General features: G+C 37.9%; 1 protein-coding gene across 2 annotated transcripts; it reads left to right on the top strand.

Annotated features, from left to right (window-relative positions):
* Window positions 1-7,095: 7,095 nt before the first annotated feature.
* On the top strand, window positions 7,096-13,712 carry si:dkey-196h17.9 (exocyst complex component 3). Of its 2 annotated transcripts, none has more exons than XM_046062860.1 (11): window positions 7,096-7,258; window positions 8,344-8,791; window positions 9,421-9,538; window positions 9,935-10,039; window positions 10,278-10,378; window positions 10,552-10,653; window positions 10,851-10,977; window positions 11,128-11,235; window positions 11,686-11,841; window positions 11,939-12,060; window positions 12,660-13,712. In XM_046062860.1, exons 1-11 carry the CDS (start codon window positions 7,150-7,152, stop codon window positions 12,793-12,795), a joined length of 1,632 nt encoding a protein of 543 aa, XP_045918816.1. In that variant the 5' UTR covers window positions 7,096-7,149; the 3' UTR covers window positions 12,796-13,712. The 2 variants fall into 2 exon arrangements, with proteins under 2 accessions (XP_045918816.1, XP_045918817.1); XM_046062861.1 differs by having other exon boundaries at window positions 7,096-7,237.
* Window positions 13,713-15,402: the final 1,690 nt, after the last annotated feature.

Here is a 15,402-nt window from a genome sequence, read left to right on the forward strand (position 1 = left end):
GCAAATGAATGACTATAGCCAGCTAGCTGAACTGTGTCCGCCTCAATATGATTGTTTTAGTCAACCGAGGGTCAGTGGTCGTGGTGGTGGGCTAGTGAGCGTGTATAGGAAAAATTTTAAATGTCATCAAGTACGCTGTGATGAATTTAACTCCTTTGAAGTTCTCACTCTTAAAGTTGGAGGGCTGCAACCTATCATATTTGTTATAATTTATCGCCCTCCAAAACCGCCTGGAGAATTTTTATCAGAACTTCCAGAATTTTTATCTACTCTGGTTTTAAATTATGACAGAATTGTTCTTTGTGGCGATTTTAATATTCATGTTGATGACCCCAACAATGTTAATGCAACTAACTTTTTAAATATGGCCACTTCTTTTAACTTCAAACAACATGTCAAAGGGCAAACACATAACCGTGGTCATACACTGGACTTGGTTTTTACCCTGGGTGTCAGCATTTCCTCTGTGGAATTGGTGGACATGACCATATCTGACCACAGATGTATTTTTTTTAGCTGCGATTCGCCTGTTACTCATGCCGCCTCACCAAGCTCCGTGTGTTCTCGCATCTTTAATGAACAAAGTGTTTCAAAGTTTTGCGCATTCTTTCAGAGCCAAAGCCAACACCTGTCTGATTCCAACACCAACAATCTGGTCGATCACTTCAATATCTGGCCAGGATAGTCAAAACAGCAGGAAAGGTAATAGGCCGGCAACAAAAGTCACTGGATGACCTTCACAGTACGGCTCTACACAGAAAGGTCCTGAGTATCATTGGTGACAATAAACACCCCCTCCATATTGAGTTTGAGCTGCTCCCTTCAGGACGGGTTAGGGTTAGGGTTAAATAGGAATATCTATAAGCGATCTTTTATACCTAGTGCAATGAATTTAATGAATAAATTGCACTAATTGGTACTTTTCAGTACAGAAAGTTTATTGTACACGGTGTGTATAGGATAAACTGCAATGATGTGATGTGATGGGCGGAGAGATGTACGGCACCGATGTGATATGATGTTGGTATGTTTATATATGTTCATGTTTGTATAGTGATGTTTTTATAGGTCTGGTGAGACCAAAGACAATTTTCCAGCCTTGGCTGGACAATAAAGTGGTATTCTATTCTATTCTATTCTAACATTGAGTTTTTTCCTAAGATCCTATGAATGGGAATCTTCAAAGTTTACCTTCAGAAATGGGGCTGTGGTCATGGTTTTGGGGATCTGTATGGTGGTTACGTGTTGGAGATGTGGTTCACATCTTGCAACTGGTGCTCTGTTGATTTTCAAACCATTGCGGAAGTTTACACTGGCATCTTTTAATGCTGTTAGAAGAGACAAAACAGACAGAAATTGCGAGAGATTTGTTTCTCAGTGGCTAATCAAGTGTGTTTGCCGAGAGACCAGAGAGCATATCGGGAACTGAAGGTCTAAGTATGCTTCAAATAAAATACGGCAGAAGTATTTATACCTGTTATGAATGGCCATCCACAAAGGCAGTGGAAAACACTTGTTGATACAAATAGAGGTATTAGTGCACCGGGGTTGGAGAGTCTCTCCTTAATGGCATTCATTATGTTTGACTTGTTTGTCACCCCACATGGGGTGAAACACTTTCTACTTTTACACCTTCCCTCACTTGGCCGTTTGCTGCATTGAATGGGCATAACTGTTGAATTGTCTGTTTGGGAAAGTTACAAAAATGGTCCGATTCCACCATCAGACATCATCAAACAATCCAACAAGCAGTTAGTTTGAAGCATACTGAGACTTTTCTGTACGACAGCAAGTGCGTTTCCATCTGTTTTTATGTCTATTTTCAATTTGACAATAAAAACAGCTGAAAATTTAACAACAGTAAAGTGGAAACAAACTTCATAAATAAAACATGATAAAGATGAAACATGTGACTTAAACTATATAAACTTGTAAACTTTAATACATAGAACAAACATTATAACGCAGTACTTCAATTACATTTTCCACATTGTTTTCATGTGTTTGAGGTTGGACTGGTGACTTCATTACACAATCAATGGAAACGCGCATTCATTTTCATTTTCTTTTGGCAATTTTCTGTAAATTTCTTTAAACGTTTGGATGGAAAAATGGCTTCTGTTAGCCATCCCCACAAGCAGTTAATTTAAAGAATATTGAGACCTTATGACATATAAGAATCCTGAATTTAGTATAAGATCCAGAACAGAACAACAGTAAATGATAATGTAATTTAATTGTATATCCAAACATTGTTTCTAACATTGAATAAACTTCCTATATCACAAATTAGTGGAGTCTTGCCTTTGTAGCTAGCTAGTAGCTAACACGTTAGCTAGCTAATGTTACTGCTAAGTTCAACTAGTTGCTATGGTCGCTACGACTGCTAGCTAAGTTATACACTGTTATGTGAATCTAAAATCCTGTACTGAAGTAGTTTTTAATATTATTTAAAGCATTTATTGGTAATGCATGGTTCCCATCATGGAAAGGCTGTTGGGTGATTAACATCAATGTAAAATAACTCAAAAACATTGTAAGGTTGTTATTTGGCTTTGAGTGTCGTGTTGTCTTGCTGAGATGTTTTTGTAGTACTTTCTTGAAAACTGTGTAAAGTTATTACTTAGTCATTGTTTGTTGCCTCTCATTAAGTGTTTGCCCAGTCAGTTTTGGCTCAGTTTGTGATCTCTATACCAATTGTTCTTTTTCAATTTAAAAGTTGATATTTGGCTTGTAAAGTTGTCCAATGTCCAGTGTATCATGGTACACATGAGCCAAACCCGAAGGCTTGTACGTGGACTTAGTTAAACTGTCAAACCAAAGAGCTCCTAATTAGAAAACAGCACAAGGGAGCTTTCTTTCTGTTACCAGGTCAGTTTCAGGTGTAGGATTTCACCTGGTTTCCACTGATCTCCTCACACTGCTACATCCCCAATAGAAAAGGCCAGGTTTCAAAGCAGACAGGATACTGGACATGTTTTGTTTATTTAACAAGAAGATTCTGCATGCACATCTGAAATCTGACCCAAGGAAAGGACAGTCAAATAGACAGACTAACAACCCTTTATTACTGATATGTGATGTGTATGTGTGGTATATTGTGCTGTGTTTCTTGAATGTGAGCGAATGATTTGAATTTACACGAACTGATGCTCAGCACAATAAAACTTCCTAACGGATAAATAAAGCTTTTTGAATTAAACTGAATTGAGAACAAGGTAGATTCAATATGCTGAGCCAACCCAGTAATCATTATTTGGGTTTCCTCTTATTTCTGCTGTTCTTTCCTGCAGACATGTTTATTTTTAATAAACAACTGTATCATAAATATTGCTGTATGATTTTCACTTACCCATTTTTGACTCACTCATTCCTGTACTCCTGTAGCAGAAAGAGCAACATAAAAGTGGCATCTCAGTGACATTAACACAAAACCAGTTGATCTAATACAGTTAGGACAGAATAGTTGTTGTAGGCATGCACAACAATTAACTTTACCTTGGCAGAGCATCATCCTGATGGAGCCTGCGGACCATCTGAGTTTGTCCGCCTGCAAATGTCACTTGCTTTTTTATGTTAGGAAGACGTACAAAGACACAGTCGTGTATCCTCAGCGATAGCCAGTTCAGCTCGTGTTTAAGAGATATCCGTCTACACAGAGGTCAATCCAGATAATTAAAGTAAAGAGGATGTCTGATCTCACTAAGGACCTTGAAGGCCAGCGGGTGTTTCCTTTCACATAAAGCTCCAGCTGGTGCCGAAACAAACAAGGGAAAATAACAAACCTGTGAAGATGAGTGAGCCCTGCAGGAAAATGCCTACTCAAAAAGACTTTTATTCAGAGTTTGGTCTTAGTTACAGGTTTTTTGTGGCTCCACTTTCCTCCTGCCACATGAAAGTCTGATGAACTGAAGGCTTTAAATTCTCTTGCACTTTGATGTTTACTGAATTGATCTGTGGCATTGCTTACTGTGTATTTTATTCAGTAATATGGTTCTTTGATTGAACTAAATGTGTTTTTATTTAATTTGCTTGCAGACGTTCAAATAAGAATTTAGTTTCTTGTAATTAAATTTTGACTTTAATAAAGCTTAAATGTTGTTTCTATGTTGATGAAACTCAATTGCCGAGTTAGGATTTAAGTACACTTTCAGTTTTATATATTAACTGTTAACAACCAAGACACTGTTATGCTCAGTAAGCGAGATATAAACATGATTGAAATTAGTTAGTAAAAAAATGCAAGTTCTGTTATTGATATTGTATTTGCTAAAATCCTTGAAAGTAAAAAAAAGGATGCTCCACAGTTTAGACCCAGATGAATTCACCAGAGTGTGCAGCATCACAACTATGTACACAGAAGCCGTGATCATATTTCAATACCACAACTCACCATATTTGTCTATCGAAGTATGTTGTTTTTAATATTGTAATGTCTAAATATTGACACATTTATGTTAGTGTTTTATTCAATTTATTTAAGTGCTCCCTCTCCCGTTTGATTTGATATTGTATATTTGGTACTATTGTCATTTTTACATCTCATCATGACTCAGCTCCATACGCTACTGCGATTTTCATTGTCAGACTACAGCTTTTAACTCTGGACCGGCATTAAATTCAAAGCCATTGTGAAACACCAACCACATAATAGCTCATTTTAATGCACCAGCTAGTGGTAAAGTGACGCTCTACCCACAGGTGTTTAATGCAACCAATAATATGTATTCTACTACATATTCCTGACATACTACACATATTATATTCTATTATACCTCACCCTGCATCAAACAAAAAAAATGAACTCTAGTTTGGAAATACTGATACTGTGTTTTTTTGTTGGGAATATCCAGCTTTTGAAAGTATAGTTTGGATAATGGACTTCCCCCATCACTCTCTGCATGTAGGAGCACTTGGGAATATCCCTGAAATATTCTTAATAGCTTTCTCTCCCAGAATGGTTTTGTTATCTGAAGGGAAAGTTTTCAGCACCCCCACACAAAGTTGCTGCTGTGCACTGAGATCCACCAAACAAGTTTTATTAACACTACAAAAAAATCAACATTATGTTTGTCAAGGGAAATGATCGACGTGCTTGATCATTCTGTGTTTAACCTAAGGTAAATCTCTAAACACAGTACTATATATAGTATGTTACTCAGTCACGGAGAAGGACTCATGTTGAATAAAACACCAAACTGTCAAGAAAATATGTTAAATAAAACAGTTTCACATTTGAATTCACTTTGGATATCTTTAATCTTCATACCAACCTGCACACGTGTTTTTTTTTCCATTTGCAAACACCTTTCCTTTCATGACGCAAAACAATGGCATGCCTATTTAATAGCTAATGACAGACATGCACCAACAGGTACTTTCACTCACTTGCCTGTAGTTGCATCATTTCATGTTACCTGCAAACGAAGAAAGTAAGAAATGTCCATATGTATGTAACTATCAAAAAATACAAAATTAAGTGGCTGTTTGTGACACATGATATTGCTTGATGTGTACAAGATAAAATGGGGCTATTATCTGCGCCCTTATAGGACACCTCCACACTTCTCTGATCAGCTGAAATGCTCCTCGGGTTTGAATGTAAAAGGCCAAGCCAGTGGTTTTACATTACATGTTTAAGCCCATTTACTATATGTTACATATAAATTATTTTTCACTTGTCAGCAAAAAAACAACCTTATGAAGTTGTTAAACCGATTCTTGACACATCCAGCAGAGACAGAGCAACACAGCAGATGTAAATCCAGTACTCACTCTCCTTTTAGCTCTCCAAATTCTGAGGGAATTATCTGTTTTTTAAACTGCTATGTGCTCCATTGTGTTCACCAGCTAGTTGCTAACTGTATCTGTCTGCTGTTTGGTGCTGATCAGGTAGCGTACGGTGGGTTTCTGCAAGCTTTTTTGCTAAAAACAGCTGCAGCCAAAAATTACACTGATGAAAGCAAAACAAAGTTTAGAAAGCCAAAACAATAAGGTGAAAGATGCCAAAATACTCTGCATAGCTGAGGGGAACTGCAAAGTCTTTGTGGGTTAGTCACTATGATTAATACCTGTCACATTACAGTAATCAATTGATCAGTTGTTAATATAAAACCTTTGATCAGAACAGCTTTAAGGTGTGCTTACTGTAATTACTTTGTCTGGAGCTTTCAGTCACATCCACTAGATGTGTTTAAAAGCAGTGGAAAAAGGTTTGTCATTGGACTGAGTTAATATTTTTTGGGTTAAACTGCTGTTTCCAAGGTCATAAGTGACCTCTCATGCTCAAATTACCTTTCCTGACATCACAGCTTATCCTTTTGCAGTTTGCGTGACCCTGAATTAAAAGCAGCAGGACAGCATCAGTTTCAGTCCTTAGTCTCTGGATGCCTTCAGGCACAGTACTGAGTGTGAGCCAACCACATCTTGGTAATGCACCATCACTTGTGAGATTCAAATGAACTCATGAACATGAATTGACTCACAGCATAAAAATATGCTTCATGTTACTGTTGTGTGTGTAAAGTTGGAGTGAAACTCCAGCAGTTATGCAGCCTGTGTATACAGCTGTACTGAAAATAAACAGTAACATCTGCTCCCTCAGACACGCTTGAGATGTAAGACTGAGAAATGTGGCTAAAATGCCTCCTCGTAGACAAGGGGTAAGACTCTGAGATTCCAGGCAGCTATTGCTTTCCACCCATTTCCCTGTGGCACAAGAAGCTAATCTAATATTTAAAGTATGTCAATATCAACAATCATCAAGTATCACAGTAGGAAAATAACTGCAACATTTATTATGGCTCTGTTGTGTTCCAGTGTCACAATTGAATTCAGCCATCATTCATTATATCATATTATTATTAGCAGTAACAGTGGTAGCATCTGTGGTATGAATGTATTAGTATTAGTTTGGTGCTGTAAGATGATGTAACATGATGCAACAACTTTGGCTTTCTTGTCCTGAGAGACTCCAGAAGGAAAGTTAAAGTGAAAGTACAATGATGTAACGGGAAACCCCTTTACCGGCCTTTATAAGTCATAGCACGGCTGTTGACTCACAGATAAACACTGCTGAGCAGGAGCGAAGACTACTCCAAAGAAACAGTTTGCCTGCACAGCCTATGCTAAGCTAATAAAAAAAATAAAATGCGGTTATTTAAGAGAAAGAGTAGACCTAGGTGGAACGATATCAGGAGACCTTTAATAGAGAACAACAACAACAACATACCATGTGGTAAGATGCCATTTTATAATGGTTAGTGTGCTTTATTTGCATTGTTTTCATGCACTAATGAGCCATCTTTTATTAAGACTATCATTATCCTCATCTACTATTGTCTGTCTTGTTGGTTTAGATTGTTATTTTAATACATCTTGAAATGGGATCATTGATCCATCGTTCCAAGTTGGTTAAATATAATTGTAAAGATAGTGTTTTCTTATATTTGCATGAAATTCCCAGTATAGATCCTCTGAAACTAGAAAAAAAAAGACAGAAGGCACAGGAAAACAGTGCTGTAATGACAAAAACCTGTACTCTAATCTAAAAACAGGTCTATTGAACCGTGAACTGCAAATATCTAGATATCCAGCAATATGTAAAAACTGAACAACACTGGATTGGTGTGGCCATATTAAGTGTTGGAGCAATATTAGGAAGTGATACTGCAGTTCAAATCAGACCAGATCTAGCTGTGGCATGGCCTCTGGGGATCTAGGGGATTCCTGTGTATGTTAACAAATATGTCACACAGGGGTCCAACAGTCCAAAGAAAACAATCCGAATCAGGCAAACAAATCCAACAGGGGCAGGAAGAAAATCCAAAGTCCTAATAAACCAAAAAGGTAGTCCAGAAAGCAGAGGTGGATTGCTTGACTGAAGTACAAAGACAAGGGCACTGAGACTAGGAAACACACAGACTAAATACAAGAGTGAGGGGAGGACGACAAGGCACAGGTGCAATATTTCAGGGCGAGGCAGACAATCACACAGGCGGGAAAACACACTAAGGAAGTCACACAAGGGCTTTTTTAACATAAAACAGGACACCGTGTAACTAAATCCCTCTCCCTTCAGAAAACAAATCTGATGAACCAGAAATCATGTGCCAATTCACAGCCAAATAACGAGTACATTTATTGCAAAATATTTTTAATTGGCTGTGTGAATACAATTTTTTATTTTGGCAACACAGAACTATTTTTAGAAAAAGAATCTACTTCCACGCTAGAGATGATTCAGTTGAGAGAAATGTGACATGCATATATAATTTCTTTGTATTTTAAAGGTTACATTTTCAGTGCTCTAAACTAAAAGTTTAAAATTTGACTCCCTTATAGAGCACCACCAGGCAGGTAATGAAAACCCCTCGGCTCAGGACATGTTCAACACCCACACGGAACAACCCTTACAGAGTGAGGAGGAGATCCCGCCTCAGCCATTAGCTGAACGTCTTGGTTTGACCCCTGATGCCTGCATCTCTGAGGACCAGAAAGAGAATGTTTCTCACCTCATTCAAAGATCTGTGTCCCAGCACTTCCCAAAGCCACCGGCAGATCTGAACCTGAACCTGAACCAGAACCTTCAGCAGCACCTGTTAAATGTGCAGGAAACTTTTCACAATGAGCGTTTGAAGATGGGTCCACAGAGGACATCTACGGAGTTGGAATGTCTGATTGTCATCTACCATATCAAGACATTTCATCACCTCATGGATCTACTCCAGAACATCAGCTCCTCCCAGAATATCTTTGTGCTGATGAAGTGGGTCCTGCATACATATCTGAGGTATCTATCTCTGTGTTTTTACTTACTGTATCTTTCTTGATTTATTTAAATTTCTATTGAACATGTTTACATGGGTGGTGCAGTTGTTAGCACTGTCACCTCATATCAAGAAGGACCGGGGTTCGAACCTTGGTTGTCCCAGGCGTTTCTGTGTGGAGTTACCATGTTCCCCCCGTGTCTGCGTGGGTTCTCTTTGGTTGGTCCGGCTTCCTCCCACCATCCAAAGACATGCAAGCTGGGTTAATTGGTGACTGTAAATTGCCCTTAGGTGTGAATGTGAGTGGTGTACCCACCAGAAAAAAATGAACAGCTAAGAGACTTAATACAGCTTAAAGCTGAACAAGAATGTTGCAATTAACTTTCATGTACTAGAAACATACTGTGATTATTAGTATCTGACACAACCTGCTGTATCATCTATTTTGCTCTAAATGGGACCATAATTTTCTAAATGAACATCATGCTGTGTTGAAGAAGATTAAATAGACTCCAATGCATCTACTTCCAGCGCCTCTAAGACGCACGAATCAACATTATATCTTGTTGAAAAGATGTTAATGTGTCCCAGAAACAACACATAGCATAGCACAACTGTCCTCTTAATGATGTTATTTGTGATACTTTCCCAGTCAGGACCTGCTTGGTCATCCCGAACTTAAAGAAATGGATCCCATAAAAAAAGTCGACCTCCTACTGTTGACAGAATGGGCCCAAAAGGCAAAGAACAAACTGCTTGAGAAAGTGCAGGTAATAACTCTTATATTGTTAGGGCTGCTGAGAGCATAAAATCAACATTTGTTGGCATTTACCAGAGAGATTATTTGAAAATGGCTCTATTTTAAAGCTCATGCATGCAGATGTATGTGTTTGTGGTATCTGTCAAATAGTTCAGGAGAAATACTATTTTGTTTGCAGAGAATTGGTGCACTCTAGTGTTCAGTGTTGTAGTATACTGGTTCTCTGTGTCTCTGAATGGGATTTATTACTGTGGCAGTGCCTTTTTCGAGATGACCACAACAAAAATCAGACATTTACAAACCGTACACATGGTACACAAAGGCCATTAAAACCTATTATCTGTGCTTAAGTTACTGCTCTCTATCTATACTTCTTATGTGTTTGTGTGTCTCTTTTTGTCCGCAGAAAGAGGTCAGAGAATCACTGGAGAATATCCTGCAGATTGAGAGAAGGCAAGAAGGTTGTGATTGTGAGGAAGCTTATGTTCAACTTTATGTGGACACTATTCAGGTACTTAGTGAAGAAGAAGTTTTAATACTATTTTTGGTAACTGTGACAGACTGTGGGAAAGTATTCTGATTAACTTGTGTGTGCGTTTATGTGCATTTGTTTGTTAATTTCTTTAATGTACATTTTGATAACATTTGTCCTTTTTCTTAATGTCATATTTATTAGTTTGCCTTACCTTAAATCATTTCTCTGGATGTTGTAACATAATATTCCTTCTTTATTTTTGTTTCTCTTCAAGTGCGTTGAGGCCAAGCCAAAAGAAGCAAAAAAAATCAGCTTGAAAGTATATTTTCTTGTGCAGAAGGTTTGTTTCCAAGAGCTGCTGACATTTCTGAAGAGGTGAGAGTCTTCTTTTACATCAGGAATAAACAAATCATCGACACAGATTTCAAGACAGACTCTACATTAAAAAACAAAGTCAATTTCAAGATTTAATGACAAAGTTCTTTTTCCCTCATAATGAAATGAACATAAATATAAACTCAGTGTGTTGTAATGCCTTTGGTTTGTAGGTACACAGTTGAGCAGGCCAAGATTCTTGGGGAAAAGGCGAAAATAAACGCACCAGAAACAATATACTTCTTCAAGACTTTGAAAACCTGCATCGAATTAAAGTCAGTATTTGTGCATTTCTGTTTCTTTGCCAAATTAATAAATTCAAGCCAAACAGCCAATGTAATATATAAATGCGTGTAACACATGATTCACCACAGGATTACTATTATCAGTACATAGTGAAATGGCAAAGTACTGCCAGTAAATACATATGAAGATGAGAAATCACAATGCTGTTTATGGTGTTTCCTCTCAGGCGGTTCGTCCAGACCAAACGTAAACACATCAAAAGATCGCTTTGCAATGAAATTGTGGCAACACTTGAAAACATGGAAGATTTTACTTTGAAACTTCTGCTGGACGTTGTATCTGAGATTGCAGAGGTAGCTGTTCAGCTTCATCACATATACAACATTTATGCATATATTTATAGTGTGAAAGCTTATTCTTTAACGGGAAAATATAATTAAGATTATCTTTATTTTGTCAAACTAATTCTAACGTTTTGTTAAATCACAATTTTTGTCCCACAGATCCACCTCGCGAAGTACTTCAAATCGAGGAACAAGCACTTTTTCTTCTTAATTGACATAGTAAAGATGCATTTCCCCAAGTTGTCGTACTGCAAGGATGTACTAAAGGTACGTTAGAAATCTAAGCTTTAACATTTGAGACAGTAGGTAGTAGTAGGGGAAAGTCTTGACTCTCAAATCTTAAATCTTTATTAATTAAAGACAACACGAAAAACGAACGAAAAACAAACATTATGATGGATTTATTAGCAGCTGTTTTGATGTTGCCAGTTTGAGTTTTGTAAATGTCAATTTTCCCCAGTTATGCTTCTTATAGTCTCAAGAAATGTGTCCGTGTTTCCATTAAGATGATTTCTTTAACAATCACAAAGCCATTAGTCCTTTAATCAGAAGGTTTTACTTGCTATAATGACAGCATTTCAACCAAATATCTGTGTTCATTATAAAATATATCTTTTTAAGTTTATTGTCTAAATATTTTTGTGTTGCTTTGGGTGCTCTTGTTGTTCTTCTGGACCAAAACTGAACTGTCTCTCTGTCTGTCTTTGCATCTCTCAGATAGTGATGGACGGGGTCTATAATATCATCGCTCACATTTACCTCAAATATCTGGTCCAAAGCCGCCAGAGCAAACTGAAGAGTTGCTGGAATCCTAATGTCGGGCAAACTGTCACTGAAGATGCTGAGCTACTTCACTACACCATCTTAGACCTGGTTAGATAAACATTTTGGTATTTATCACTGGTAACAGACTGTCTTATTAATGACATTTACTCATTAGCAACTGGATCTTCACTGTGTGTTGTGTCAGGCTCCTGGTGTAAGACAGTGGAACTTCACGCTGCTGAAAGTCCCAGAGCTGTTGGAGTGCAGAGACACAGAAGCGGTGAAGATCATAGTTGCAGTCATGCAGCATGCATGTCCCACATGGAGGTAAATCCTTCTGATGTTTGCAAAGTTTTCTGATATATAGTGTTGCTTTGGCTGTTGGAGGATTTTCTATTATGATATTAATAAGAACTGACCGTTTATAAAAAAAACTTCCATCTGTGTTACTGTAATCATAAAATCTAAATCTGGCCAACTAATTGGTGCTCAGAAAGCAGCAGGTATCATGATGTATTGTGATAAGGGCCAAGCGACAGATTCGCACATTGGCTGTCTCTATTATCAACCACTTTTAGCTAGCATGGATGATACAAGGTGAAGGACAAATGAATACAGGGCAAAATATAATACATATAAGGCCAGTCAAAACAGAAATATTAGCTATTTTAGAATCACCACTGGGCTATTTAACTGAGCTGCATGATAAACTAGTGAGTGAGATTCTGTTGTTGGTTTGGAATATTAGTAATTAATAATTTTTTTAATAATAATGGTTTTTGTTACTTCTTGATCAGAACCCAGAAGTTCTGGTTTAACTTCGGCTCTTTATTGACTTCTGTTTGTTTAGTTTGAAGTTTTTGTATTTGATTTTCTTAAAGCCAGCATCTAGATAATTTTTCCTGGTGTTTTTTCCTCAACTGCAGCGACAACTTGCAGCTCCTGCCCGCGCTGCTGCGATTTAAGGGTCTTTCTTGGGGGCAGGTCAAGGAGGTACTGGATGCCCTTCCTGGGCAACGACCCGTATCTATATTCTGGTTCTACTTTTTTAATTGCTGGTGAAGACTGAGCTGCTCTACAGAGAATCAACAGCAACAAACACAGAGACAGAGCTGATTGTCCGAAACGTTTGGGAGACACTTGATGAACTTTTCTGATCAACTGAATCCTGTTAAAACTCCGTTACTGATGTCAATACTCAGATATAATCTATAGATAAGTATATAAAGACAAGCAGATTGCACGTGATTGCACGTCGTTAACAGTAAATTCTGATGATAATTTAGCTGAACTGGTGTTACGTAGTTTATAGGGAAGATGTTTTTGTTGAGCTCTGATAATCAAAAGACAAAAACAAAAAGTTTAAAGATACTGAATTAAAGGGCAATGTTATCTTTTTTGTTCTGTTATACAGTTACAAAATTACTCTTCAAGTCAAAGAAATGTAACTGCTATGATGAAGATGCCTTATCATATTTATATTAATATGTTTGTGTATTACTATTAAGTTAGTTTATTTATATTAATATCTTTACATATTAATACATATTAATTAATAACTTTTACAAAAACGTCCTCACTATTCACTAGCCTACAATCAATAATACAACATCAGACTTACTGATACTGTTAAAAGCAAAGATTCTTCCGTCATATTTACTTTTGATTACACTTCTGAATTGTGCTTGATTCTATTCAAACTGAGACTGAACAAAGCTCTCAATCTACAATACTAATCACTACTGTAAAATACTGTCATTTCTTTCACATTTTTAATGATGCGTTCCACTTTTTGTGTGAGGTGTACTATATTGGTTTAGTGGTTTTACTTCCCTCTTTAATCACAACACAAAGACTTATTTTCTGCTTCAGTGTTTTTGTATTTGTTAATGTTGTTGGTTACAGGGACAAAAAATACACCTTTTCTGTCAATAATGTAATGAATAAACTTCAGTAAATCAATAAAACATTAAATTTTGGCTTCATTGTACCACCACTAGATGGAGACTATCACCTTACCAAAATGGGGCTTGATGGGAAAAGGTCCATAACACTGACCACTGACCGGTTTACTCAGACACACAGCAGATCCCAGAACAGTGGTTCTTAATATAGGGGTTGGGACATCTCAAGATAAATATGAGGGGTCATAAAATGATTAAAGGAATAGGAATAAATATTAGTTAAACATACTTTTTATCTTGTGAAATATTGCATACCTTTACTGGAATCAGAATCAGAAAGAGCATTATTGCCAAGAAGTGTTTTACACATACAAGAAATTTGCTTTGGTGATAAGGTGCTATATGTAGACAAACATACAGTTGATGTAAATAAATGTAGAAATAGATAAATATGGAATAGACAATGCAAGTTATATAAGAATATTAAAAAGAATGGAGAAAAATAATACAACTGCAGAGAAAGAACAACATCGCAGATATTTACATGTGCATTATTATATACTGTTTTTGTGGCGAGAGGTTTTGGTCCTGATGGACCGCAGCCTCCTGCCAGAGGGGAGAGTCTGAAACAGTTTGTGTCCGGGGTGGGAGCAGTCAGCTTCTCTGCAGAGCGAATGATACGCTGCAGCCTGCCTTTGTCCCTGGCAGTGGCAGCAGCGTACCAGATGGTGATGGAGGAGGTGAGGATGGACTCACCATGCACCATCATTGTCATAGCAGGCTGAACTTCTTCAGCTGCCGCAGGAAGTACATCCTCTGCTGGGCCTTTTTGGTGACGGATGATGTGATGTGACGTTCCGCTCCCACTTGAGGTCCTGGGGGGAAGCGGAAGGAGTCCAAAGTGGCGATGGGGGAGTCACACAGGATGATGGGGGAGGGTGGGGCTGGGCTCTTTCTGAAGTCCACGACCATCTCCACGGTCTTCAGAGCGTTGAGCTCCAGACTGTTCTGGCTTGCACCAGGTCACCAGATGGTCGATCTCCCACCTGTAGGCGGACTCATCCCCACCAGAGATGGGCCCAATGAGGGTGGTGTCGTCTGCAAACTTCTGGTTTAACGGACTGGTGACTGAAGGTGCACCTGTTGGTATAAAGGGAGAAGAGCAGAGGGGAAATCCACAAACAGGATCCGTCACCAGGTGTTAAAAAACTGCTCACGCCTCATGTGCACACTCAAGGCTATAGGCATATATTACCTTCAAAGAGGACCCACAGGTACACTTGGCTTTATTTTCAGGGGTCACATGCCAAAAGAGTTGAGAAGTAGCACGAGGTTTCCTGCATGTACAAATGCACTTTGTAGCAGGGGTTTTCAAAGTCTGAGAGTGTAGGCCTCCCCTCAGACAAAGCTTGTGAAAGGGTGTTTATTTGTTTAGTCTCGCTCAATTCCTGGATGTTATTTGATTTCATAGACACGCAACAATTGAAGCAAAATAGGCTACTATTGCTGTTTGACGTAACTTCAGACTACCTGAAATACATTAAAAAAGGTAATTTATTAGTTTCTGACTCTGGTAACACATCAGTTCACCAAAACTATTTTATCACTTAACTCTCTCATTAAGCCAGTTACACCGGTAGGATATTCTATATGATCTCCTTTTGATAACTAATATAATAACTAGTGTAATATTGTTTCATTGGATTTGGCGCTATATAAATAAAATTGAATTGAATTGAATTGAATTCACTGAGCCTCCTCTGAA

The sequence above is a fragment of the Micropterus dolomieu genome, linkage group LG11 (assembly GCF_021292245.1).
Source record: "Micropterus dolomieu isolate WLL.071019.BEF.003 ecotype Adirondacks linkage group LG11, ASM2129224v1, whole genome shotgun sequence".
Taxonomy (NCBI): domain Eukaryota; kingdom Metazoa; phylum Chordata; class Actinopteri; order Centrarchiformes; family Centrarchidae; genus Micropterus; species Micropterus dolomieu.

Excerpts from the sequence above, each read along its gene's own strand:
- si:dkey-196h17.9 (XM_046062860.1), top strand. The coding sequence starts at position 7,150 with ATGCGGTTATTTAAGAGAAAGAGTAGACCTAGGTGGAACGATATCAGG. Across the intron at positions 7,259-8,343 it reads TAAGATGCCATTTTATAATG|AGCACCACCAGGCAGGTAAT; the intron begins GTTAGTGTGCTT and ends ACTCCCTTATAG. Across the intron at positions 8,792-9,420 it reads GTCCTGCATACATATCTGAG|TCAGGACCTGCTTGGTCATC; the intron begins GTATCTATCTCT and ends ATACTTTCCCAG.